The sequence below is a fragment of the Rhinolophus hipposideros genome (genome assembly GCF_964194185.1).
Source record: "Rhinolophus hipposideros genome assembly, chromosome: 15".
NCBI lineage: Eukaryota > Metazoa > Chordata > Mammalia > Chiroptera > Rhinolophidae > Rhinolophus > Rhinolophus hipposideros.
In genome coordinates this window covers 49,407,190-49,434,963 of record NC_138061.1, presented here as the reverse complement: position 1 = coordinate 49,434,963, position 27,774 = coordinate 49,407,190, and the positions used below count along the sequence as shown (strand labels likewise).

At 50.4% G+C, this 27,774-nt stretch overlaps 1 protein-coding gene across 1 annotated transcript in view; it reads right to left on the bottom strand.

Moving 5' to 3' along the window:
- Nucleotides 1–27,774, bottom strand: part of CDH23 (cadherin related 23) — a 389,598-nt gene that overhangs the window by 183,187 nt on the left and 178,637 nt on the right. The window contains exon 10 of the mRNA XM_081074073.1: nucleotides 905–1,017. Within this exon, the coding sequence (XP_080930199.1) occupies nucleotides 905–1,017 (113 nt within the window). The remainder of the gene's footprint in view (nucleotides 1–904; nucleotides 1,018–27,774) is intronic.

Sequence of the window (27,774 nt, the reverse complement as noted above, 5' to 3'; positions counted from 1 at the left end):
CACACTGAGCTCAGGGTCCCCACAGTGAATTGGTGGCTGCCATGGGACTAGGGAGCAGCTCTCTTCCATTGGAGCCGCCGCCTCCATAGGAAGAGAGCAAAGCCAGGAGGGAGGCTGATGGGGGCCCAGGAGCTTGGCGCTGAGTGGGGGACAGGTGGTGTTAGCAGGCCCTCTCCCAGTAGGCCCACACATAGGGTGCACAGCAGGTGGAGAGGAAGCAGCCAGTAGGTGAGAGGAGGCTAGGTAACCCATAGCTGCCCCAGGCCTTTTCAAGGACACGGAGAGCAGTGAAGAGCCAGGCGGGGCTGCACCAATGGAAGGGCTCCTTTCCAGAGCCCCTCTCCTCAGGCTTTATGCCGCCTGGCCTCAATCGATGGCTGGGGCTGGGGAGGACCCCTGTGGCCGGCAGGATCCGACCTGAAATGGGTCCAGGGAATGGCTCAGCAAGTCATTGATTTTAATTAAAACCGGCCATGAGTGGCAGGTGGCTGTAGGGGCGGGGGGCTGGGGCTCCACCACCACGCCTTCTCATCTTCTCGGGTGGGAGCCACTGCAGCGGACATATCTTACTGCTGTAGCTGCTGTTTCTAACAAGATAACAGCCCCAGGGAAGCCGTGAGAATTAGAAATGGGACACAACCCCAGAAATGGGGTAAACTTAAGAATCTGAGGTGGCTACCACTTGGAATGAAAGATAACAGTACGGACCACAGAATGAGCACCTACTATGTGCCCGGCACATGCCCCTGACCCGGCCTACACCTGATACACGTTGGCATGAACCCTGGGAATCAGCACCGGGTGAGAGAGAGTGCTGTGCCTCCTGGGAGTTCCCACCATGGACACTTCCGGAGGCTCAGCTCGGGCTTCCCCGCTACCCAGAAGGAGGTTGCCCGGCTCGTACCTTCACCGTCAGGATGAAGCCGTGGCTGTACAGCGGGTTCTCCCGGTCCAGTATGCCATTCAAGGTCAGGGCTCCGCTGATATAGTCCAGCGCAAAGATGCTATTGGTATTCCCTGCAAGAGAGAGAAGTATTCCTGTTGTGACTGGGGTCAGGGCTCCTCTCCCGGGCGTTAAGGACCAATTAGTGACTTAAAAGGGAAGCAGCCTCAAGGAGGGATGGAAAGAGCTCCGGGTACACAGCCCCGGCAGTAGACAGCACTGCTTCACAGAATGAGGATGTTATGCCCTTTCCGTCTTCTTCCGGTGTCTCTGAGGAGAGGAGAAAGTCTTGGTTTTGTGCTAATACGTCTGTAGCACCTCTCTAATACTCATTTGTTTTCCTGTTTAACAAAGAGAGAGCGAGCTTCAGGCTCACAACCTCCAAAGGGAGCAGTGCTCAGCTAGGACTCAGTAACGGGACAATCTGAATGTTTGTGCCCCCCCAGAATTCATGTGGTGAAATCCTACCCTCCAAAGTGATTGTATTAGTGGGTGGAGCCTTTGGGAGGTGATTCGGTCCCTAGGGCAGAGCCCTCATGAATGGGATTTGTGCTCTTATAAAAAGTGAACCCAAAGAGCTCCAGGCTGGCACTCTGATCTCAGACTTCCAGCCTCCAGAATGGGGAGAAAGAAAGTTCTGTTGTTTATAAGCCACCCAGACTGTGGTGTTGTGTTCTAGCAGCCGAATGGACTAAAGCAGTAACCTTGTTGTTTCCTCTGTGCTCATTTTTATGGTCGTTTTCTATTCTGTTCTAATTTTCTATTTACGGCAGTGAGGCAAAGTTTCCTTTTATGATAAATATATGTGAAACACCGAATTCAAATTTAAGAATAAGTATTTAAGTACTTATTAAAATGTAAAATACATATATTTCAAGTACTAGCAAAAATCATCCACTAAGACACTGGTTCAGACAGAGGTCTCTGTATCCCCAACCCCTCTGCCCCACCAACTTCATTTTATGGTCTCCCTTTCAGGCACCTCAGGTTCCCCAAATCACCATGTGCATTCCTGCCTCCTGTCTTTCAGTGTCCACCTTCCTCTTTTGGCCTTCCCTGGCCTCCTCCCACCCAGTGCCAGCCCCCCCCCCATTCTTCCTGGAAGGTGGCTGACCCCTCCATGCCCCCAGGCAGTAGCCATTGTTCTGTTCTCCAGTGGCTTCCCGTGTGTCCATGTAATCTTCCCACCTAGCCTAAAAGTCCCCTGACATGGGGGCCTTTTACAACTGTCCCTCAAGGTCCCTGGCCGGTGCTGGGCACCCACTGGCAAGCCTGTTCCTAAAGGATGGCTGCTCCCAGCCCCCCTGGTCCCCGTAATTGCCTTTGTGCCCTTCTTACCAGGCTGTGAGTTCACCTGCTCACCTGGAAAAATGCCATTCCAAACTCTCCTCTCTTTCTCATTAACCAGAGTGTTGGTTCATCCACATACTCACTCACTGCCATCCGTTCACATAGTCAGCAATCCCCTGGGCAGGCTGCCCTATGACCAGGCCCTGTGCTTGGCATCGCGGGGACACAGACGCCACTCTGCCAAGGATTCTGACACTGAAGCACTAACAGCCTGGTAAGGGGACTTTGACACCCACAAGAATCAGCATCTCTGAGTTCACAGCAGAAATGAGGCTATTCACACATGGGAAGACTCAAAGAAGGAAGGCTTCGTGGAGGAGGTGGCACTGATTCTGTACACCACTGTCTAGCTGTGTGACCTTGGGCAACTTACCTAACCCCTCTGTGTCTTGGTTTCCTTATCTGTAAAATGGGGATATTAATGGATATACCTCATAGAGTTATGAGAATTAAATGAGTGTGAAAATAAATAAATACATAAAATACATATACGAGGGTGTGTATATACCCTGTTTCCCCGAAAATAAGACCTAGCCGGACCATCAGCTCTAATGCGTCCTTTGGAGCAAAATTAATATAAGACCCAGTATTTATTATATTATATTATATTATATTGTATTATATTATAGTATAGTATAGTATAGTATAGTATAGTATAGTATTATATTATAAGACCTGGTCTTACATTATAGTAAAATAAGACTGGGTCTTATATTAATTTTTGCTCCAAAAGACGCATTAGAGCTGATGGTCCGACTAGGTCTTATTTTTGGGGAAACACGGTGTGTGTGTGTTTGTGTGTGTGTGTGTGTACAATCATATATATGTATGTATATGTCAGCTGAGAACAGTTCCTGGCACAAAATAAGTGCTCAGTAAGTGCTATTTGAGCTGGGCCCTGGAGGATAAGCAGGACCGGGGAAAGGCGTAGATGGACACTGATTCCATAGGAGGGAACTAATACCCGGCGTTTAACACACACAGGTGGACACCAGGATCACCCGTGGAAGCTGCACCTTCTTGCTTCTCCCCTTGCCCACCTCTAAAGGGATCTGCATAAAGTAGAGGCTCACATCTTCTCTGGGATTAACCAGGGACACAGTAGAGGGAGACAATGTCCTCTTGTAACTTCAGTCTTCTGGACAGGGGCTGTTCTCGGCCAACCCCGGGCTGGTGGCCCGTGTCAGGCGGCCTATTTCCACCTGGTTGGTGGGTAGAGGCCTGCTCCCACCTGTCCTCCCAGCCTGCTGCCGGATTGGCTAAAGCAGGGAGAGGCTGCTGAGGATTGTGGAGCCCGTTCAGGTTTCAGGTAAGGGGACAGAGCCCCAGAAAGCAGTTTCCAGGCTCTCCGCCTCACATAGAAAGGTGCTGGCTCAGGTAGTAAATGGCCATCAACTGTGATTGGATGGCCATCAGTTGCGGCTAGTTGGCCGTCAGCTGTAACCAGTGAGCCATTGGCCACTAATATAACTGCTGTGGCTACGCTAGCAGAAGAATTGGGGGCTAGCAAGAGCAGATTGCAGAGAGGCGGATGCCGCCGGCGAGAATATAGTGATATGACTCCCATATTTATGGCTCTGTGGGTGTTCCTTTTTGGCCTCACCATGTCCTGCGTTCTTATATGGGGAGCGGGAGCAGAGACCCCGCAGGCCGCCCCGCACGACACAGGTCACTCTCAGACTGTGGTCTTTGGGGACTCGGACATGGGAGAAATCTGGGTACGTTCTGCTGTGTTTGTGCAGTGAGGAGGACAGGGCCACAGGATGGCACATAAATGCGTGAATATAGGAAGTTTCTTTAGCTAGGAGTTCTGCTGCTGGGGAAACAAGAGGATGAATGCTTTCATCTGTTCGTCATTAGCTGACCCGTTCCACAAACAATTACTGACCTCCTGCAATGGACCAGGGACCCATTCTTATGGGAGATGCAGCCTCAGCCAACTATTCACATTACAGGGTGATCAGTGCTGAAGTGGGGTGAAGCACAGATGTCACAGGGCCTTTTGGGGGGCTGGGTCCTCTCAACCCTAAATGCTGAACTGAAGGGCTACCCAGAGGCCAGACCTCAAAGCCTTCTGCTGCCCCTTCTCCCCCCCCCAAACACAGGTGTGGACCACCCTCCCCAACCCCCACCTCCAGCATCCTATCATTCCAGATTTTCATATAATTTATTCTTTCCAATAAAGGCACCTATCAAATGTTTAACTGAATGTGATTCAATTTTTATCTTTGCAAGATTTTTCCTACAAATCATTCACACACTACAAGGCCCTTGCTGAACAAGGTGCTTGGTTTTCAGTTTGGGAAACAGGGTTGTCTACCCTGGCACACTCCGCTGGGCACACTCCGCTGGGGCTCCCCACCCAGCACCTTTACCCCACACATGGCCACAATGTTCATCCCCAACACAGAGTCTGTTCCCAGGACGTAAAACACCCCCTCCCTGACCTAGGCACGAGGTACCTTCTCCCACAAACCTGCAGGCCAATACCTCCCAAGTGATAGGCAGTGAAACTTGAGGACCTTGCCCCAAAACACACACACACACACACACACATTCTTTTTCACACATCTGTGTGGAGCTCACCTCCCAACCTCCTACCAAGTATAAACCACTAACTCCCAGGATCACCAGCCAGAAAGGGTTACACCCAGGTTGCTGACAAGACCACCTGAGTGAGGCACAGGCTCTCATAGTCCTACTGTCACCATGGTAACGTCAGCACTCAGTGGGATGCCTGCTTGGATGGGGGCCAGAGGCCAAAGGCAGGTCTCATTCAAAGACTGATTGAATAGCTCTCTCCTGCATTCAAGTTCATACTGAGCACCTACTGTGCGCAATTGCTGGAGAACCAGTAGAGAAAAGGCAAGGCTCATGGCTTCAGTCTCACGGGAAAGAGTGACGTTCATGATATAATCACACTATTGAATGTATAAGTACTTGCTGAGCTAAGGCCCCTGACGAAGAGCAACACTGCGTGGAATAGAGAGGTGATTAAGAGTATGCCCTCTGAAAGCAGACTGCATGGGTTCAGATCATGGCTCTGCCATTGGTGAGTGACCTTGGTCAAGTTACTTAACACATCTGAGCCTCAATTTCCTGGTCTGTAAAATGGGGGTAACATTAGTACCCAACTCAGAGTGTTGCTGTGAGGATTAAATGAGTTAAGACAGTGCCTGGCACATAGGAAGCTCTTAACACTATGGTCCACCTCCTCCACCCTTACCCACACCCAAGGAGCCCGTGCCCAGAGCTGTCTGCGCAGTGGGAGGACTGAGTCAACCCCATCCTTTGGCAGGACAGTCTCACCACCAAGGGCCCACGTGTACAAGCTGGCGTCTGGAGGCCAAGGCGAGAACAAAACCTTCAGGCCCACAGGGCATCGTGCCTGGGCTTGGGCCTCTATTCCCGGCATGACTCACCCTTCAGGGAGGGCACTTCCTTGCTCACCTTCTCTACCCCCCCCCTCACTATTCTCTCTTCCCTGGGGGGCTGTGAGCTTGGCAGCCACACACAAAAGTTTCTCTGCTATCCTGGAAGCTGACACCACCATGTCAGCCCTCTGGTGTCCCGACATTCTTTCTCCAAGTCCCATGGGGCCTGACGGGTTGGGGGAGACTCACTAGGGACGCCTTTCACCTGTTCAGCCCCTGTTGCTGAGCAGAAGGGCAGCTGCTTCCCTTGGGTTGACAGGTGCTGTCCTAGGTGTGTGCGGATATACCTGGTAGGGGAGGGGCTCTGGCGTGGACCGGGCTGCACCTTGAGTGCCCTAAGGCTTCTGGGAACTGGTGACTTAAGGCATTCACACAAGAGAATAAGCAGGTCATTACAGGCCCTGCTGGTTCTCTTGGGGGCAGCCACCTCCTCTAGAAGCTTCAAACATCAAGTTCTCTTCAGATTTAAAAGAGAGAGGCTGAGAGGATGTGAATCAAGTCTGCAAAAGCATGAAAAGGCTGCCAAGGGGGAGTCACAGTCTTCTTTCCCCTATATATTAAAATATAGTAGCTAGGTCAGACTGTGAGATATGAGGGCCTGTGGAGCACAGAAGTGGGGACAAGGGGTGCAGGTGCTGCTCCCACGAGTTGGGTCTAAAAAACGGAGAAGCAGAGTGGCAGCTAGAGGGCGCAGCAGAGTCAAGCGAAATGCTTGTGTTTTATCCACGGTCAAGGCGAGAGAGGGGAGGGAGTGGGAGAGGGAAACTGGATGGGGGTGGTGCAGATGGGGAGATACTGAGACTTGGGAAGCACAGAGGCGGCTCTTTCTTTGGGCTGTGGGGGGCTCCCCCTCCCACTTCCTCATTCCTTGGAGGCTGGCAGGCTTTCCCTTCCACAGGCACCTCTCCTCCTGGCTCCTGCCAAATCTCATCAGTCCTACATCTTGTCCCCTTGTTATGTCGTCTGCAGCATCTTGACCCAGAGTGGAGCTGGTCTGGGTGCAAAGCAGTTTAGTGAGTAGCTGATGGTGCGTGTGGGAACACAGGCTGATGACTTTCAATTGCTTTGTCTGCTCTGCTGGGCTAACAGCGACCGCTCTCTCTGCCCTCTGAGTTAAAGAAAAACCAAGGGCTCCCACCTCAGTCCTTCCCCTTAAGATCCAGCCCCAGTGTGGCTGGTTTCAGGAAGCCAATGCTGGAGGCTGCACCAGCTCTCATTCCTTTGAGCCCAGCACTGGGCTGGGACCCTCAGAACAGCCCTGTGCTGTGGGGTTTCTATGGTTCTTATGCCCAAAGAACCATGTGGCTTTGAGGAAAAGGTCTGGGGTCTCACACTTCTCTCGCTGTGGCACCCCAAATAATGCTCATGATATATTTGTTGGATGGCCTGAAGTTTCCCTCCCCCACTGCAGCAATTAGGAAGGGTCAATGAGCACTCTAGGTGGGATATGCTTTGGGCCTGGCCTTTTGCTGGGGCCATGGGGGAGACACAAGAATGCAGTGCTTGTAAAGAGCTCATGATTCAGTCGCACTTCGGGGCCCAAGCCTTCACCCACTCAAACGCCAGTCCCTGAATGGAGGCAGGAGGCTGAATGACATGACCTGTGCGATCCTGATCATGGTCAGCCAGCGTCCCGGTGCAGGGTCAGGGACCCTCTCCAGGGAAGTGAGCAGAACTGGGATCTGCACCCCCTTTCCTCTGGCGGTCTTTGCCTGGAGTCTATCACATCGATGCCCAGGGGAACACTGCCGCCTCTGCACAAACTTGCAGATTGAAAAAATACCTGGGCACCAGTAACAGCTCTGCCCCTTAGAAGCTGTGAGACCCCCTGCAAACCTCTAATTCCTTCGACCCAAATTCCTCATCTGTAAGGTGTGGATAACAGCTCCCACCTCACTGGGCTGTGTGAGGATCAGGCATGGTCATGCATGTAACGCACCTACTGTGGTGACTGGCACAGAGTAGGTGCACATTTTGGTCCCCGTTCCTTCTTTCCCTGCTATGCCTGCTTTCTAAAAAGAAGAATCAGACCAGGTTAGTCCCACCTGTGGCCCATCTCCTCCAGAACAAGCTGTGAGCTCTCCCCACATCTACTGTGGGGAGCCAACATCTATTGTGCCTGGCAAAGTGTTCTGCATGCATATCTTTTTCAATTTTCCCCAAACTCCCATGAGATAGGTCCTATTATCCCCATTTTCAAGGTGAGGAAACTAAGGACTGACACTAGGTCATCCACTCAGTGGGGGCGGAGGAAGGTCCTAAACTCAGCTCTCACTAAGTTAAAGAGTTCATGTCCTACCCAGACGCCCCTGCATTTCCCTTTCCCCGCTGCCAGGGGGAGCCCATCACTGTCCAGCGGAACCATAGGATTGTGACTGGTATAGAATCGTATCACCGTACAATGAAAACTAAGAGTCTGTCTGAGATGTGGGCTTTGGGCAAGATATCTTATGAATTAAAAATTGTCACTTAGCTGCCGGCTGACAAAAGGGACCAGCATCCTGGGTAGCGTCTGGACTGGCTGCATTCAACAGCTCTCTGATCAGCAGATGGCAACCAGCGGTGTGGGTTACCTCAGCTTTCAAGCAGTGGCGGAGATACAGGCTGAGAGCTTGCTGCTCCTTCTGAGGACCCTCGAGGAGGGGGGATTAGGGCTACCCCCCGCCCCCAAAGATTTCCTGAAGCCACCTGGAGCCTTCTCGCAGAAGATCGTTGCTGGGTGCCTTGTCTTGTATTCAGGTCTCAGCTCAAATGTCATCTCCACAGAGGACCCTCCCCAACCACCCCACTGTCCCACTCTCACCCCTGTCACTCTCTATTCCGTTATTCTGTTTTCTTTCTTTCAAAGCCTGTCTAGTTTCTGATCGTCTCTTTTCATCTGTTCCTGTGTTTGCTTTTTGTTGTCCTTCCCCACTGGAATGTAAGCCCCAGGAGAGCAGGGACTCGTGTCCCCAAGTGCCCTGCTGCTGCACAAGGGTGCTCAACAAATGGTTTGTGAATGAATGAATGGACCGAAGCAGGAACATCTGGGAGCCATTTGGAGGCTAGGGTAAAAGGCTATGGGGCAGAATGGTACTGGGGTGACTTACGATGTCACACATCACAGAGACTATAGTGACCAGGGCCATACTGCCTCAGGAGGGATCAGCCAGTTAGCAGTTCCCTCTCAGACCCTCCTGATGCACCCAGGTGATATGTTTGTTTGAACTGAGCCTGGCTCAGTTAATTACAGCTATTACTGTCCAGACAGGGAAAGACAACCTTCAAGTCTCTCAAGCAGGAGTGAATTGCAGTCTGCTTATCTTGCAGGCATTTCGCAGAACGACAGTTTTCATCAAGCTCACTTAAACCAACAAATGATTACCTATCCTAATAAGACTGCAAACGGGCCTCTGATTAATTTGCTAATAACTGGCTCCAATTTATGAAACATTAACCTGAATAGCCAAAGATAGTAAAGCCTATTACATTAAGGTTGCTTAGGGTCAAGCCATGCCCTCTCACATACAGCACTGCCTGGCTCCCTGCACAGGGGGGCTTCAGAGAGGCGGCCCCGCCTCCTCTGAGGACACTTTCATAGAGATCAGAGAGCCATCGGCAGGGGCTGTAGCTCCAACCAGAATCTCCCCAAATCCTGGACAACCTTTACTGGACAACCAGGGGAATTTGTCCAGAGGGAAGAATCATGGACGTGCTCACAAATGCAGCTACCACGACGCCCACCACAGTGCTGTTTAATAAGGAAAACTGGGAACACGCTAAATGTCCAACAATAGGGCATTAATTTAAAAAGTTCTGATATGAAATTCGGTCAGCCACTAGAAATAATGTTGCAGAAGAGAAGCTTATGACTTGAAAAGACAGGTGTTTAGGACATGGTTGTTTGTTTTTCAAAGGTGTCACAAAATAGCCCAGTTCCTATAAGACACATCTTGTGAGACGCAAAATATATGCATAGAACTAGGAATGAAATGTTATAATAACATGTTAAGAAAGACTGTCTCTGAGTGGTGACGCTAGAACAGGGTTTCTCAGCCTCAGCACTGTTGACATGAGGGCTGGACAGTTCTCTGCTGGGGGGGGAACTGCTGTGTACACTGCAGGAAGTCTGGCAGCATCCCAGCCTCTAGCCACTACATGCCAACAACACCCACCTTTCCCCCGCGGTGACAACCAAAACATCTTCAGACTTTGTCCAATGTCCCCCAGGGAGGGAGAGGGGGAAGGGTAAACATCGTTCCTGATTGAGAACCATTGCTCTAGAGCAGGGGTGTCCAAACTGTGGCCCGCAGGCCAACTGCAGCCTGCGATCCATTGTTAATTGGCCCGTAGCAAATTCCAAAAATATATTTAGTTTACTTAAATAAACCAGGTGAGGCAATACATACTTCACCTCGAGTGAGTGGCCCGGCTGTGTGTGTATTTCACTGCATACGGCCCTTGGTGAAAAACATTGAAAAAAGTTTGGACACCCCTACTCTAGAGTCATTTCAATTTCTTCCTTTTGACTTATTTGTATGACTTTTGTCTAAAAAAAAGAAAAGTTACTACAAATTCCTTTAAAGAATAATCCCCAAAGTTCTAGAACTAGGTGGTGGGGATGGTTGCACAACATCGTGAATATCCCTAATGCCACTGAATAGTACACTTTAAATGGTAAATTTTATGTTATGTATACTTTACCACAAAAAAAAAATCCCCAAGATTTGATGATACGTGTGTATGTGTTCTAAGTGGGTGCTAAATGCAGACTGGTTGGGAAACGAATTCACTTTCATAATTCTTCCTCTACTGGGCTATCACCCTTACTAACAACAATTTGCTGAACTTCATTTTCCCGAGGACAGGGACCTTTCCTGCCTTGGTCACTGCTACGTCAGCCAGGATAAAGGAAGGAGTTTGCTCGAAGAGGAGTGGTTTGCAAGGCACTGGAGAGGCTGAGCAGCACACGATGAAGTCTCGGCTCCCAAGTGGCACCCAGTCCAGGTGAGGAAGCAGGACACGTGCCATAAAGGTGTCCTGCCCTGCTGAGGGCGGCTCAGAGGGCGCTGGTGCAGGAGGCGCTCCTGCAGCTGGGCCTTGGAAGGCAGCATGTAGGTAAGTCCAGAGAGGGAGGGGGCAGTCCTGTCAGAGAGGCTAGCATGAGGGAAGGAGTGGATGGGGGACAATGACTTCACAGGTGCGGGGCCATTAGAAGGAGCAGAGTTCACATGAAGTGGTGTCAGGAGCCACTGACGTCAGGAGGCGGGAGCCTCAAATGGCAGGTAAGCAGTTTGGATTTTTGTCTGCTGGCAGTGGGGAGTCCCTGGAGGCAGCAAGACCTGTTGGCAATGAGGGCATGGATGGGGTGATGGTCGTGGGAAAAAATGATTACAAAGGCCATGGACTGCAGGCCCACTGTGTGTCAGGCCAGGCTCTAAGCACTCCGCCTGCATCAGTCAGCTACTCTTCAGGGCAACTCCATGTGAGGGCCATCCTCTCCAGCATCTCTATTAGTCCATTATTGTTATTCCCATTTTACAGGTGAGAAAACCAAGGCACAGAGAAATTAAGTGCTTTGCTTGAAGGCACACTGTTGAGAAGTGGCAAAGCCAGGACTCAAGGCCAGGCTGACCAACTTCAGAGCCATAAGTTTAGTCCCCATGCCAGGCTGCTTCCGAGAGATGGGAAGATGCGTGCTTCTGCCCACTGGCAGAGTGCTTTGCATGCATGAGCTCACTGGATTCTCAAAACGCCCCCTGAAGCCGACACGGCTACCCTATTTATCAAACAAGGAAACTGAGGCTCAGTTGGGGAAGGAAAACATCCAAGGACAGACATATGGTTACTTAGTGACCATATTGGGATTAGAACCTAGGTCTTTCAGGTCTCAAATGTTCCTCGTGGCTGCCGTGGTCTCTTCTGTGTGGGGCTCGTGCTCCCTAGGCCCTGGGGGCTACAGGAGATGAGCAAGGTGAGAAGAACAGCACAGGGCTGTGAATCCTCAGGGGCTCACCTGCCCACCTGCCGGGAGCCGGGTGACCTCCACGGCCTGGGGCAGAGGGGCCCACAGCACCCATGCCCATCCTCAACTGGGGTCCGTTTTTGGGCCAAGGGTGGGAGCCGAGGTGCCCCAGGTCTCTTAGCCCATGTTCCCTAAGGGGCGCCTGTTCTGCCCGCTGTTGCTGGGCCTGGCACACATAACTCACCTGAGGCTTGGCGCTTAACAGAGCATCAGGGCTCTGGGAGATTTATGGGCGCCGATAAAGCCATCTCAATCCTCGAATAAGAAGCGTTAGATATTTGATGATCTGAAAGGCCTTGTCCTGGAAGGGGAGTGCGAGGGGGGAAGGAGGAGGGGAGACACTTAAGAAAACAAAGAGGACAGTGATCGCATGCCCAAGGAGAAGGAAGCGTGAAGTGGGGTATGTTCCGTCTGTCATCCTGGCGGGGCTGTCACCCTCTCCTCTAGTGGGACAGGCCAGGGGATGGGGCTTCTTGGAGAGTGGGGCCACTGAAGACCATCTACCCCAAACAAAAAGTGGGGCCTCTCTGTACCGAGCACAGGTGGGGGTGGAACACAAGTAATGCCCCCAGGGAGCCCTCTATCTAAGGGGGAAAGACTGGTCACCCCCAGGGGAAGGACAAAGCACATGTGTAAAGAACCAGATATGAAGTGAGAAGACTCCATTCACCCTTGTGGGCTTGGGGGCCTCTCTGAGCCTCAGTTTCCTCACTGTGGGTGAGAATACCTATCTTGCTCATAGGACTATTTGGAGATTCAATGAGATAAGGGATGTGAAAATGCTTTACAAACTGTAAAGTGCTGGTCCTGTCTCAGATATGTATCAAGGGTGGTGAACCAGCTGCACGAGGCAGGGGGAACTAAGCAGTTCCTGGACATGGATGATGTTAGACAGAAAAGGTTGTGGTGAAGTGGGGGGCCGGGGGGCGAGGTGCCGGCTGGAGGTGCACACGAAAGGCTGTGGGAAAAGAAGCCCCGTGCCCCTGAATCTTCTCTTCCAATCCTACTTGCCAGGGTCCAGCTGCTTCCCTTACATGTCACCTTTTCAGTCCCGTGTCCTGCTACTATCACGAGCATGTGGGAGACACTTTGGTACCAGAGAGCCCTGAGTTTGAATCCCAGCTTCACTACGTACAGCCACGTGACTTTGGACAGGTGGCTTCACCTCCCTGAGCCTGTTTCCCCGCCTGCCACATAGAGATGATAACAATAAAAGTTGCCTCCCAAGGTTGCTGGGAGGATTCAACAAGACGAGGAGCACGGAGCTGGCACAGAGCAGTGCTGGTTTCCCGAGTCCTCCCCTCTCCCCTGCCACTTTCCCTCCCAGAGCACTGATCCCAACAGTCCCACAGCTGCCTCCGCCACTGGCCCCAAGTGCTGTAAGTTCCAGAGTGAATGACTTTCAAATCTGTGAAGGAGAGCCCATCACACACACCTTGAGCTGGGTAATTTATGAATCAAATTGTGCTCTGTCAGGGCTCCGCGGCCAAGAAATAGATGTGGTCGGATGAGGTTCAGGGAGCCAGCATCAGACACAGTTATCTTCATAGAAACTGGCCACCAACGGGCAGAACTGGCCCAGATGATTGACCTTGAGGGACTCCCTGGGGGCGACAAAGCCACCCTCAGCCTGGCTCCTGCCAGGGACTCCCCACTGCCAGCAGACAAAAATCCAAACTGCTTACCTGCCTGGGGACCAGGGGCATAGCTGGTGACCCCAGGCAAGTTACTTAACCTCTCTGGGACTCAGGATCCTCTCCTGTTAAAAAAAAAATGAAAAGAGGGGGCTTCCCTATGGCAGTGGGTTTTCAAATGTCTTTGTTTTAGTAGCCAATCCTTTCATTAGAACCCCAGTATATAACACAGCCCAACACAGAGCTAGCTGCCCTGGCTGAAGCACATGGAGGACAGAGGGTTGGGGGGTGGGGCGTGGTGCTGGAGTTCAGCACTCTCAGTGCCCTCCTCACTCCCAGAGGGGACGCTGAGGGGTGGGGTTGGGGGCTTCAGGCTTCAGGGAACCTGGAAGTCCCCACGCACTCTTTCAGTTTTAGGATTCCACGATTGATTGTCTATGAGCCAAGAATGCGCAGGGTGTGACAGCATGCATTTAGGTCACCCGAGGACCAAGAAACTCTGACCAGGCAGGTGAGGTTCCTGAGATTCAGAAGACCAACAGGTCTTCATCTGGATCTGGACTTTTAGAAAGAAACAGATGTTGCAGTGGCTAGAACCAGGGCTAAGATCTCAGCATCACTCCTCATAAGCTGTGTGACTGTGAGCAAGTTGCTACCCTCTCTGGGCTTCAATTTCCTCAGCTGTAAAAGGGGAGGGATAATACTTATTGCACAGAGTTGATGTGAAGATGAAAGCAGGTCACGCACCTCCTTAGTTCAGCACATAACAGGTGCTTCATAATGATCAGTTGTTATAAATTCCTTTGGAGAGGAAAGGAAACTCGGCACTCAACACATACTACACCACTTTACTCTTTACAACAACTTCACTGATGAGTAAACTGGGGCGAGGCAAAACAATTTGTCCCAAGTTACATGGCTGGTAAGCGGTTGAGCTGAGATCTGAACCCACAGCCTTTGATGTCACAGCCTGTGTCCTTTCTCTGATGTGCTCCTCCCTAGAAACATTGCCTCTAGAAGGCCCCACCAAGAAAGCCCCAGACTATGCCAGGCCCTGTTTCCGGATGTTGGAGTGTTTTCTGGCATTGGGTCAGTGACTCAGAGAATGACATCAAAGCAGATGTTCTGGTCAGGGAACGACTGAGGAAAAAATTACAAATTTAGTTACGTACAAAACCCGCCAATCAATGGGGAAAACATAAAAAATCTTGTGTTCTACTGAAAAGGAGTCAGAGTCATCATGTTCACAAGAAAAGATGGCAAATTTGCCCTATAGGGACAGGAGCCCCCAAACGAAAACAGGAAGGTTGGGGATCCTCAGAGGGTGTCCCCAGAACTCTGATATATGGAGTATAAGAAGGGCCAACTTTAAAAAAGTTCTGTGGTCAAATAAATTTGGGAAACACGGAACAGGTCTCTTCACTGCAGGACTTGTCATAGCCTTTAATGTACTAATGTGCGTTGTAACTTGCACAGGGTGAGGACGTTGTGATGTCGTGTCTCTCCAACTTATGTGGCACAGGACCCTTCATGCAAAGGCTCTCTCAAAGGGTGGCCTGGGAACACCACAGAAATATTGCAATATTCTACACTTTTCTAAATATTTTATTTTCAGTGTAAGAAGGGCTGCTCCCACAGTTCTCTCTCCAATGGGATCTCTGAGCATTCACGTTCGATGTGTCCAGCATCAGAGACAGAAAACGGAATGAAGCTTAGGACCCATCAGGCTCAAAATTCTCCTTCTCCCCTGGATAGCTGAGGGTCAGGGATGGGGAGTAACTTGGCCAGCGCATCATACAGCAAGTTAGAGGCCAAGGGGGCACCAGACTGGCCCATCAAGTCTGGTGCTCATGCAAGTCAGTCAGATGTGGCTCCCAGACCAGTGGTGGGTCCCCTGGCATATTTGGGGACCACACTTAAAAAAATAAATTTTTCACTATGGAAAATTTCAAACACGCACAAACGTAGAGACCAGAGAACAATGAAGCCCCAGGTACCCCCTACCCAGATTCAACAATTGTCAACCCTTTGCCAGCCTATTTCTTTTAAACTCACTCCCAACTTTTTTCTGAAGTTCTTAGAGCAAATTCCAGTCCATCCTTAAATACTGTATATTTATGAGGACTTCTGAAATACCCCCAAACATGCCATTATCACACTAACCAAAATGAACAATTCCTTAAGGTCTCCTAAAACACCACAGACCATATTCAAGTCGGGGACCCCATTTTTGAAGCCACAGTAGGATCAGAGGCTTTCGCCCTTTTTATTCAGTCCTCAGAAACTAAGGCTCTGAGATAACTGAAAATGGAAGAAAAAGTGCCTTCAACAGTATCTGTTGTTTCATTTTTTAAATAAGAATGAAAAGAAGAACAAAAAAGATCAGAAGCAGATATGGTGAAATGTCAACAAATGTTATCTGGGGGGGTACCCATGTGAGGCGGGGGTGTTACATCAGTTTCTGCACTTTTCTAAACATTTCACATTTGCCAGGGATTTTATACCTGCTTCTCTGACAAGGGCAGGGGTCCTGGACAGGGGATAGGGGGTGCTGTGTGTGTGTGTGTGTGTGTGTGTGTGTGTGTCCATTTTATCCCGGCAGCCCGGCCTCCAGAATGTCCTCCCAGCTTGAGCATCAGCCCCAGATGTCACATTATGTCCCTAGGCCCTGGCCCAGCACCCCACACCAAGTGGGCGTTCAGAACGCTTGAGAAGTGAGCCCAGCCAGACAGGGAGGGGTGTCTGGAGATATTCCCCTCCCCTTGGCTCACCCAGGCAGGAACTTCTGCTGAATAAGCAAGAAGTAGGAGAAAGAGAAACATCCTTGCTTTTTTGGCCTGGGAGGAGAGTCAGCAATCAAAATCTTTTCAAAACCTCTGACTATTTTTTTTTTTTTTTGAAAAAGAGAGGCCACAGGTCACCTCAGAATGAGTGGCCTTCTCCATTACAGGGTTTGGGGGGCTACAGACTCTTACTCTCGTGGTAGGAAGGCACGTTGTCTGGGAAGCTCCCCAGCATAACCAGAGGGACAGGCACCCTGTCGCATCTCCACTCCAAGCTCTGTATACAGATACTTCTAAAGGGTGAAGGGAAGCAAAGGATCCTGCTGGAGACAGACGCCATCTTTTGGGGGTGTTTTGCAAGCTTGAAATTCTCAGTGTGCACAGAAAAGAGGAAGTGTGCCTTTTGTGCCAGAGCTCCTGGCACTACCCCTGGCACCAAGCAGAACCTCAGAGCCCAAATACCACCTCAGCCGAAGCCAGAATGGAGGGCAGCCTTGGAGCTTCAGCTCCCCACCTCTGTCCAGATGTGCCCACTCTCCCTCCCAGCACTAAGCCCCAAGCAATGCCAGCTGTGGCAGTCTCAGCCTGCAGCTCCCACGTCAGAAGATGACTTATGGCTTTAATTACCGAGGGCTGGGTGTGAGCCTTAGGAAGGAGCCAGCCCCACCGGGCTCAGTTCCTGTGGACAAGTGCTGCCAAGTTGGCGAAGGCAGTCCTGCACGCTGCCACGCTGTCCCCCACTCTCTGGGTGATGACCAGGCCCTCCCTTCACTTCTGGGTGCAGCCTGCCCCCCGCTCTCAAGGGTGGTGTGGGGCAGGAGTGTGGATGTGGTGGGGCATGCCAGAAGAGCAGCGCTGAGGCCGGTCTATTAGAAAACTTTTCCTTGGGGCCGGCCCGGTGGCTCAGGTGGTTGGAGCTCCGTGCTCCTGACTCCGAAGGCTGCTGGTTCGATTCCCACATGGGCCTGTGGGCTCTCAACCACAAGGTTGCTGGTTCTACTCTCACAAGGGATGGTGGGCTCTGCCCCCTGCAACTAACAATGGCAACTGGACCTGGAGCTGAGCTGCGCCCTCCACAACTAAGACTGAAAGGACAACAACTTGACTTGGAAAAAGTCCTGGAAGTACACACTGTTGCCCAATAAAGTCCTATTCCCCTTAAAAAAAAGAAAGAAAGAAAACGTTTCCTTGAGAGTTGTGGGAGAAACACAGGAGGGAGAAGCTGGGGCAGGGAACGGCAGGCCAGGCCAGTGCAGGGATCAGAACAACAACTAAGCCCCCCAAAGGAGAAGGGTGTTCACTAAAGAAGTTGGGGAGGGGCTGGACAGAGCCCGAGATGACAAGCACCCCCGATGCTCTCTCACCTCCTCACCCACTGGCCTGCTAGCTGGTGTCCCTCTCCCAGCCCATTCCCCACCCAGCAGATCTTTCTGTGATCTTCAAAAAGCCTGATGCAGCTCAAGTTACTCTATGGCAATGTCTTCCCAGCGCAAATGGAATCATCTCAACTCTGTGTCCCTGTCTGCAAGACCCTAAAGGAGCAGCCGCTGTCCAGCTCTCTGACCTCACTTCCTGTACCTAACCCTCTGCTCTCCACTACACGTGAGCCTCAGCAAACCTCTTTCTCTCATTTCTGTTTTTTTAAGTATACCCAGCTCATTTTGGCCTCAGGGCCTTTGCACGTGCTATTTCCTCAGCCTGGAATTCTTTTCCCCCTGAGCGCCTCTCAAATGTCAGCATATCAAAGAGGTGTCCTCCAACCACTCCGGCTAAGTAGCTGCAGCTCAGTCACTTGCCATCACACATATCCACATTTTACTTTCTTGCAAGCACTCGTTACTCTCTAAAAGTACCTTATGCATTCATCTGTTTGCTTATTTTCTGTCTTCCTCACTAAAGTATATGTTCCACGAGGGCAAGAGTTTTGTCTGTCTTGGTCATGGCTGTATTTCCAGAAGCTGGTACATGAGAGGTACCTGATAAATATTCGTGAATAATCCAATAAGCTCAAACTCTTTGTGTCACAAAGAGGGACAGGACAGCCCCCAAGCTGCCCAGCAAGCTCTAGGCAGAGCTGATAGACCAAAACCTATTCGATTACCCTGGCCTCCAGGACCATGGCCCCCCTTTCCTCGCTCTCTCTCCTCCTTTTGTCAGGATCAGTGAGCTCCTGACCCTGCCCTCAATTACAAAAGCTCCCTTGGGAGGCAGACTCCAAGGACAACCATGGGGGGCTTTGAGAAACCCCCACCTGTGATGGACCTTGACAGTTCCCTGTATCTGTTGCAGCTTCAGGGCAGAGCAGGTGGGGAGAGAGAAGAAGTAATGATGGGGGAGAGAGAGAGATGGGGCAAAGTAGTCAAAAGAACGACCCTGGGAGATAGGTACCTCCCTCACTCCTCTGGACTTTGGTTTTCTCATTTGTAACTTGAGAGGATTAGACTGGATGATATCTGGCTCCCTGTGGCCAGTGACAGGTGAGCCCCATGAAGCTGGGTACCTGGTGTTGAGGGAAAGATGGAGATGGGCAAGGGGAAAGAAGAAGGTGTGATGGTACCGTTCGGCCCCCTCCTTCACTGGCCCCAGGACTGCCATGGGTTCCTGCCCAGGCCTGTGTTATCACTCTCCCTCTACCTGGAGAACTCCCCTAAATGAAATTCCTGTTGGCGTGGGGCCTGTGATATAACAAGTCGCTCGCTTTGCCTGGGAAATGAAAGATGATAAGGCAGAGTTCCTGGGACAGAGGTGATCTCCATAAATCTGCCAGAGTGTACTGGGGATTACTTTGTGGGATTAATTATCTGTCCTTCAAACAAAGACCTGACCTCAGCAACTGAATGTCCCCAGTTTGCAAAGGAGGGGGCACTGAGTGGTGGGGAGGCAGGCCACAGGGCGGGGCAGGCTGCACAAGCTTGCATTTAAGATATAAGCTCAGCACTTCCCTCCTCCTGTAAGATCTTCCGTGGCTTCCTCCTGCCCAACACACCAAGTACGACCAGCTTCCAGTACTTTCTGCAACTTGACCCTTCTTGACCTCTCCAATAACCAGGCCTCATCTCTGTTTCCAACCCAGGGCAACCATACCTTATATCGTCTCCGAGTTACCCTTCCACTGATCAGACTTGGGGGGTTAGGGTGGGGGGTTGGGGGGTGGTCCTGATACAGATGAGAAAGTTCTATGTACAGTGGGTAGAATAAAAACGAAACTGGGAGCCAGTTTAGGACCAACCATATGACCTTGAGTTTCTTGTGCTCTCTGAGCCTCAGTTTACCCATCTGCAAAAAGGGAGCAGCATAGACGGGGCTTGTACATGATGAGGTTGTCATGACCACTTAACGATGCAGGGTGGCCCTATGGAAAGCATGTAGACATCAGACTCACACAGAGCTGCCACTTCTTGGCCTAGCCTGACCCTTCCTGTTACATAACCTTTCCGAGTCTGTTTCCTCATCTGTGTAAGGGGGACACTGACAGCGCTTGCTGTAAGCATTAGATGCCACCTCTGGAGAAGGCCTTGCATAACATCCTCGGGTATTCCATTGACAGCCTAATTATGGCTGCAAGAGAAATGGGGTCATGGCAGCTTTGTTGTCTGCTCTCACCCTCGGCCAGTCTCTTCTCCCTGCTGAGCCCACACCGCCAAGCAGAAGGCACCACTCTTGGAGCCAGGGAAAATCAGCGCTAATCACGGGAGGGCTGCCCAGAGCCAGTCTCCACATCTGCCAAGCACCAATTAGCTGTTCGGAGTCACAAGGGCCAGGAAGGAAAGGTGATTGGTACAGACTTAGGTTCCTGGAGAAATAAGGAATGAGGGGCTTGATTTTATGGTGGAAACGTGGATGTTAGGCGGTCATCTCTGGGTAGAGATGGCTGGGATACGACATGAAGGTCCTGGATGAAGGATGTGGGTGATTCGCTGCCAACTGCTGCCATGCCACACACAACCTAGGCAACCCCAGGCGGGCCACGTCCAGGCAGTCTCTATGTTCTCGTGGGTAAAACAGGGAGGCCGTCCCTCCCTTGCAGCATGGTCGTGAGGAGGGATAACAGGTGAAGGCCCCTGGCAGCTGCTCAGGTCCACATGGGCTCCTCGGGAAAAGATGGCTTCTTTCTGGGTTCGGAGGGTGACATGGGTGGGAACTGAGTAGGCCTTCAGGGTTCAGTGGCTCACGTTCCGGGGGATTCAGTGATTACCATGATGGGGAGGGAGAGAATCAGGCAAAGAAGGTAGCTACTCAGGAACTCCCGAGCCAACCAGGCATCCAAAGCCCAGAGGTGACATGGTCCTGGGCATGGGGTGGGGATGGTGGGTCAGAGAGAAAAATGGAGGTTGAGTGATTGGTGAGCATGAATCTTCCCATGAGAAACAGAATGGGGCTGACGAACCTGCTCCCATCAGCTAAGCAGACAATGCAAGCTGGGTGGTGAGGGAAGGCTTAAGGAGGTGGTAAGTGGAAAGATAATGTCATAAGGAGGGGAGGGGCGTAGAAAGATGGAGAAGAAGCAATAAGCAGACGAGGTAAAGAGGATGATGCAGCCTCCTCCCTGCTCCTCCTGTGTGCCCTTTCAAGAAGGTGCAGTGAAAAGCAGTCATTTCCCCGGGTGAAGTCAATGAAGCCAGGAGCAATAGTAGTTGACGGAACACTTACTATATACCAGGCATTGTGCTAAGCACAGCCCCCTCTTTGAGGCAGGTGTTTTTACCTCGATTTATAGAAGCGATTTGTTGAGGTCCTACAGGCAGTTGAACTTGGAGCCAGGATTTGAACTTGGACCTGTCTGATCCAAAGCTCTTATGTGCTCCCTCAGCGTACTACTGCAGGAGCCACTTCTCAGGGAGCAGCACAGGTCATTCTGTCCTGTGGGTGGCATATTCCATCACTCCAGGTTGGGCCAATGTAGGGACAGGCTCCATACCCCTCAGTCTTTGGCCTCTGTACCTGCAGGATGGCCAGAGGCTGAGGTAGGTGCTCTGAGGTAGGAGAAGATGAGAAAGAAACAGCAGGATTTCCTGAGCATGGAGTGGATGTAGGACTTCAGTAAAAGAGGAGTTTGCCTTTTCAGATCTCTTGGGTCCACCTACCCCCGTCTGAACTACACCCACCTCACTGGACTTCAGATTTGATCTCTAAAACTGGAGCCCAAGCTGCCTGGGTCCAAATCCCAGCTCCAGTGTTTACAAATTGAGCGGCCTTGGCCAAGTTACTTAATCTCTGTGAGCTCAGTTTCCTCATCTATAAAGTGGGAACAATAATAGTACACCCTCATTGGGGTGCTGTGAGAAGTAAATGAGTTAATACATGTAAGTTGCTTAAAGCAGCCCCAGGCACATGATAATTATCCAATAAATGTTAGTAAGTGTTACGTTTTCCTCCCCACCCCTACCATTTTACCTCCTCTCTTCTCCCAAAGAAGTACCAATTCCAGCGCTTTGCTGAATGTCCCTGTATGTGCATGTATTTATTGTTAAATGCCTACTGTTGCTATTGATTTTTTTTTAACTTACAGACATGGTATTATGCACTCCCATTTTATTTCTTCTATCACTCAATACTAGGTTTTAAAGACTTATCCATTTTTCGGTATGTACATCTATCTATTAAGCTGAATCACATGAAATTGCTGACATTTGACCATTTTTGACTTACAAAAATGGTGATTTCATGTGATTTAACCTAATAGCATGTGGCTTCTCACTGATACAGAGTATTCTCTAGCATTGGGGTTGGCAAAGCCTTCCTGTCAAAGGCTACAGTACATATTTTAGACTCTGCAGGGCAACAGGCAAAATTGAGGACATTGAGTTGGTACTTATTTAACTGGAGAGAAAATTAACTTCCACCAACACTTTTGAAGAAATTATAAATATAATAATAATTGAGCTCAATGTTTTGTAATACAGGTCGACTGGTGGGAAGAATGGAATTTGGGTGGTGGGGAATAATATTTCGCTTAAGTGTTCAAAAATAGTGCTACTACTATCAAATCAGTTGCAAAAAAACAGTCATCTTTAAAATCCATTCTCAGCTCGTAGACCACATAAAACCGGGCAGCCGGAGGATCTGGCCCCCAGGCCTACGCGGGGTGTCATGAGGTTGGGTTGTGGTTGCCATTTGCATTTCTCTGATTTCTAGTCAGTTTCAGCACCTCGACATATGTCTACTAGCCTTGGGTTTCCCATTCTGTGAATACCTTTTCCTATGTTTCTATTGAACTTCCCAATTTTTTCCTATTAACTTCTCAGAGCTCCTTACATTATTCTAAGCATTAGTCCCTTGTGGGTTTTAAGTGTTGCAAACCATCTTCTCCCCACGAGTCATCCGTTGGTAACTTTGTCTGTATATTGCTATTGAATTGAAAATCATTTGGTGCAGACCATTTTTCATCTGTGGCCTGTGGTCTTTGGGTGCTAAGAAGTCCTTTCCTATTACAAGGTCACAAAGATATACCCCCCATTTCCTTGTATGAGTTTTATAGTTTACCTTTCACATCGAGGCCTTTAATTCATTCACAGCCCACCTTGGCGTATGGTACACGGTAAGAATCTTGCTTTATTTTCCTTCATACGGTGAGCTAGTTTTCCCAACACCAGCTACTGAACAAGTCATCTTTTCCCCATTGATTTGTGGTGCCACCTTTGTCATATATCAAGTGTCCATATTTATACATGGGTCTGGTTCTCAGAGCTCCAGTCTGTCCCACTGGCCTATCTGTCTATCTTTAAAAATGTACTAGATGAATTTGGGGCCTGCCCCACTCAAGGCCCTGCCACCCTCTTGTGTACCAGCTGCCTGGGGTGACACCGTCTTAGGCACAAGCAATCTACAGCTCGTGGATACTACGTGCAATGATGAGCTGGCCCATCTGATGCCATCTGGGAAACCTGGAATTGGAAAGCTAGCATATGGAGAAGGTTGACAGCTGATACAGAAGCTAAAAGGATATTTCAAGGGGTGCCGTGACGGAGAAAGGGCAGCATGGCCATCACGGACCAGGTGAGATCATGAGGGAATCGTGGGGTAGAGAGAGATGAGGGGGCAAATGCTCAGAGAGGAGCAAAGACGCATGGTCGGCTGAATAATGGCCATCAAAGACATCCAGGTCCTAATTCCTGGGACCTCTCAATGTTACCTTATGTGACAAAAGGGGCTTTGCAGGTGTGATTCATTAAGCATCTTGAAATGGGAAGATTATCTACTCCCTACATGTAATCACAGGGATCTTAAAGAGGGAGGCAGAGAGGATCTGATTACAGGAAAGGAGAAAGCAACATGACGGGGGGGGGGGGGGAAGACACTGACGTGATGCAGCCACACGCAGCTGGGAAAGGCAAGGAGGGAACTCTCCCCTGGAACCTCCAGAAGGAACCAGCCCTGACAACACCTTGATTTTGAGCCGCACAAGACTCATTTGGGGCTTCTGGCCTTCAGAACTATAAGAGAGTAAGTTTCTGCGGTGTGAAGTCACCGAGTTTGTGATGGTTATTAGCGCGGTCATGGGAAACAAAGACAGATGACGTACGAAAGGAGAACGCACTTGAGCTTGCTGTACAAGTCCCTCATCCCCGAAGGCCCGAAACCAAGGAGGGTCTGCCCTGGATTCCTGGGGGAACCCTGCAGCTTCACAGAAAGCCCCTTTTTCTGAGTTTCCTAAGTGCTGTCGGATTTTTGGAGCCACATATGCCCTGAAAGGAACAATTCACACTCCTCAGCTTTGACCCTCAAGATCCTTCAAATTATCTTCCACCTTTCTGCTTCTGCAGCCTTGTTGGTTTACCTGCCACCCTCTAGACCCCTCATGAATAGTCTTGCCTCTAGGCCAGGGGTGTCCAAACTTTTTTCAACGTTTTTCACCAAGGGCCTTATGCGATAAAATACAACAAACAGCCTGGCCACTCACTCGAGGTGAAGTACGTATTGCCTCACCTGGTTTATTTAAGTAAACTAAATATATTTTTGGAATTTGCTGCGGGCCAATTAACAATGGATCATGGGCCGCAGTTGGCCTGCGGGCTGCAGTTTGGACACCCCTCCTCTAGGCCTTTGCTCCTGTTGGTCCCTTCTGTCTGGGACGCTCTCCCCATAACCCAGCCATCCTTCATCCCAATGGCAGTACCAACAATAACGCCCCGTGGGCATCAGTGCTCCCCCATTTCCAAAGTGACTGCATTGATAAGATCCTGGCAACCCACGGCTGGTATCTCCTGAGTTCTTGCCCGGGGCCAGGCCTGTTCTGAGCAGTTGACATGTGTTGAAGTGACTCTCTAAAGCCCTGTGAGCCCTGTCATCCCTCTCATTCCACAGACAAGGAAAGGCTCCGGTCAGTTTTCTCCGGGATCAGTTGTGCCCAATCTTTGGTCATTTGGATGCTATCCTCCTAATTCTTGCCATATTGGCATGCAACTCGTATTATTATTTACTATTTTTCTTTATTTTGATTCAATTTTTCTTTTAAACATTATTCTAAAAGAGTCTATTTAAGAGAGGATGAACCAAATGGAGAACAAGTTCATTGGCCATCGAGGGTGATTGTAAAATGGATAAAAGGAGGCTATGTGGTTAGATTTTTAGTGGCATTAGCTTCACATCTGAAGGCTCCGGCTGGCTCTCTTTTTGTTAAATGGCAGATGAGTCCAGGGGTCGAGAGGTGTTAAAGGTGTGAGCGCCCGCTAGACTTTCTCATGCACATAACTGACAAAGACAGAAATTCTGAAAGAGAATTGAGAAGGGACAGACAGTCTCACTGTGTGATTTGATGTTATTTCATGCCCCACACGTGTACCACTTAAAATCATCTCTATGAGGAATCAACATCTGAGTGAAGCTGCTGCTCCAGCCCCAGCCCCAGCCCCCAACCCCAGCCCCCAGCCCTCCTGGACTGCTCTGATCTCCGAGGACTTCCAAATGCTGTGTGGATGGATGAGCGTTTCACATGCTCACCTCCCCAGAAGATTCTCAAGCTTCTCAATGGAATGGTTTTCCATTTCTATTTTCCATCCTAGAGGCTGTCGCCCCAAGACCACCAAGCGTGAAAGCTGGGGAGACTGGCTCATCGAGACCTTGCTAAGCACTTGCTGAGTCATGAACGGGCAACTCTCCTGTCCCTGCAGATGTCTAAGAGGACCAAAAGTACCCAGGACTCACCTCCTCATTTGCAAAATGCTCCCTCAAGTCTCCACTAAACTGATCTGTGGACATTTAAGATTCCCACCATCATTACCAAGACAAACCAGTCCCTGGCTCCTTTAAAATAACCCTTGCTCTGCTGGATGTTGTTGTGAAGTGCCCTTTAGCCTCTGCTTTTACTGAGTCAGAAGTGCTTCACTGATGGGGTCCTCACCGCATTAGCAGCAGGAGGGCTGGGAGGGGCAATGAGCTGGAAAACAGAGGCAGCCCGATTCCACCCCACTTCTCTCACAAAAGAAAGTCCTTCTGGGGAAGGGGGGTCGGGATGGAGCAGAGCCCAGCAGAATGAGACGATGAGCAATAAATTCACTGTGCCAGAATGTTTGTTCACTTCAATCAATGTGTGAAAAATATCTGCCTGGAAATCTCTGTTTCCAGGATATTGCTCAAATATTTGAATGGGGGCAGCCAGTTAATTGAGTCAGGCAGAGCATTTGACAGAGAGACAGAGGGAGAGGCTGCGGGGGCACCGGAAGACAGTCCAGCCCAGAGCTGGATCTGGTGAGTCCCAAACCCGGGCAGTCCTATCTGATGCTCAGGGCATGGGGAGTGGAGAGTGAGGCCAGTGGCACTGGAGACGTGTGGGTTCCGGAGCCACCCTGCTCACTTCCCCACCAGCCATGCAAACCTGGGCAACTGGGACTCAGTTTCCTCATCTGTAAAATGGGATAATACTAGTAGTACTGAGTTCATGGGGCTATTGGGAGGATTACAGAGTTGATGCAGGTGACGCATTTCAATCTGTTCCTAAGCCCCAGAAGTGTTAGCTCCCACTGCTGTTATTATTACTCCCCAGTCTGGCATTCAAAGCTCTCCTAGTGAGTCCCACACTACAAGGGGATGTAAGGACTGGAGACGAAGGTCCCCTGAATGTGTGCTCACACCCTGCCCCGTGGCGACTGACTCCTCTGTCCTCGTGGTCTCCCCCAACCATCCCTCGAGGCTGCCTTTCCTTTCCTGACCTCCTGAAGTATCTGCGCTATCCGCCATGCTTTAGGCTTTTTGGGTGAATTACTTGTGCAGTTGGGTTCTTCCCGGAGCCTACACTGGACATGTCTGGTGAACGGGTAGGTGAGTTTTCAGTGGCTGACATTTTGGCTAAAAGAAAGGTGCCTTCCCTTTCTTGTCTTAAATTGCTTTCAAACATACTCTGTAGGAGACGGAAATGGGGAGGGTGTCATGGTATTCTTGTGACCCTGCCAGAGCCCTACAAAGAGAAGGACTATAGGCTGGAGCTGGTGGGCAGAGGAGGAGCCCATGTCTCTACCCATGACCCATTTTATTCCAGGGTCATGGAGTGTCCAGGGCATGCTGGGCCATTCCACAGGTTACAGGGGGTGCTCACAGCAGGGGTCTGGGTGAGTCACCCATCTCTAGTAGCTTGGTACGGGGGATACCCACAAGGGGTCGGGAGCAAAAGAGCAGGTCAACTAGATAGTGCATGGGAATTACCTCCCTCCCCACCCCACAGAGGCCCTGCAACACTTGGGGATTTTACAGAGAGAGGAAGTCTTAGGTTTTGCAGGCAGAGGACAGGCAAAAGCCAGTGGCATTTGTATTTTTAGAGGTTTCATTACCATCTATATGCTGACAAACCCTATCTTTTCTTATATGTGCTGGTCATTAACCAGACCATAATGTTTTGGATAAGCCCTATCAATATTCCCATATTACAGATGAGGAGACCGAGGCACAGACAGGAGAAATAAGCTGCTCAAGGTCACCTGGGACGTGTGCCAGGCTGGCCCTGAGGAGGGGCTGTGACAAAGGCTTCTCCCACTGCTTCTCTCTCCAGGGTGCCTTGCCCATAGCAGGCACACAATACATACTGATGACATGGAAACACTGACAGAAATGTAGGTGCAGATGTCACCATTTTTTTGTCCCCGCCCCCCCGGAAGTCATGAATCAGAGCTGTGTGGGGGCGGGAGGTGGCCGATGGGCTGAGCTGGTAGAACTCCATCTGCTTCGTTCACGGCTCACCCTCTCGGTAGGACACCCCAGGGTGTCTCTCTCCTGCGTCCCCCCTCCCCACCGTCCTCTCTCTCCTCCTCCTTCCTGCTCTGGCTGAGCCGAGCCCAGAGAGATGTGGAACAGCAGTGCGGGGTTGTGGGTGACTTCAGGCTTAATATCTTTGTAACTATATTGCAAAAGGGCAGGCCTAAGACTGCGCCTTACGCTTAATCTTTCTCTTTTATTGCTTTTTCTCTTGTATGATTTAACCTTGCACCGGGTATCAAGCTAGATAAATAAAAACTTTTATTTCAGATTAGCCCCGGCTGGAGGTTGCTTGGAAGCTGAGCACTCATCCAGGGCATCAGATGAAAAAGGGAGCGGGGGAACCTGCGCTGCTTAGAGGGGCTCATTGTAGGTTCAAAGCAGCCCAAAGACACCTGAGACCTTTCCTGAGGTGGGAGGGACGAGATCTCCCATTCGCACA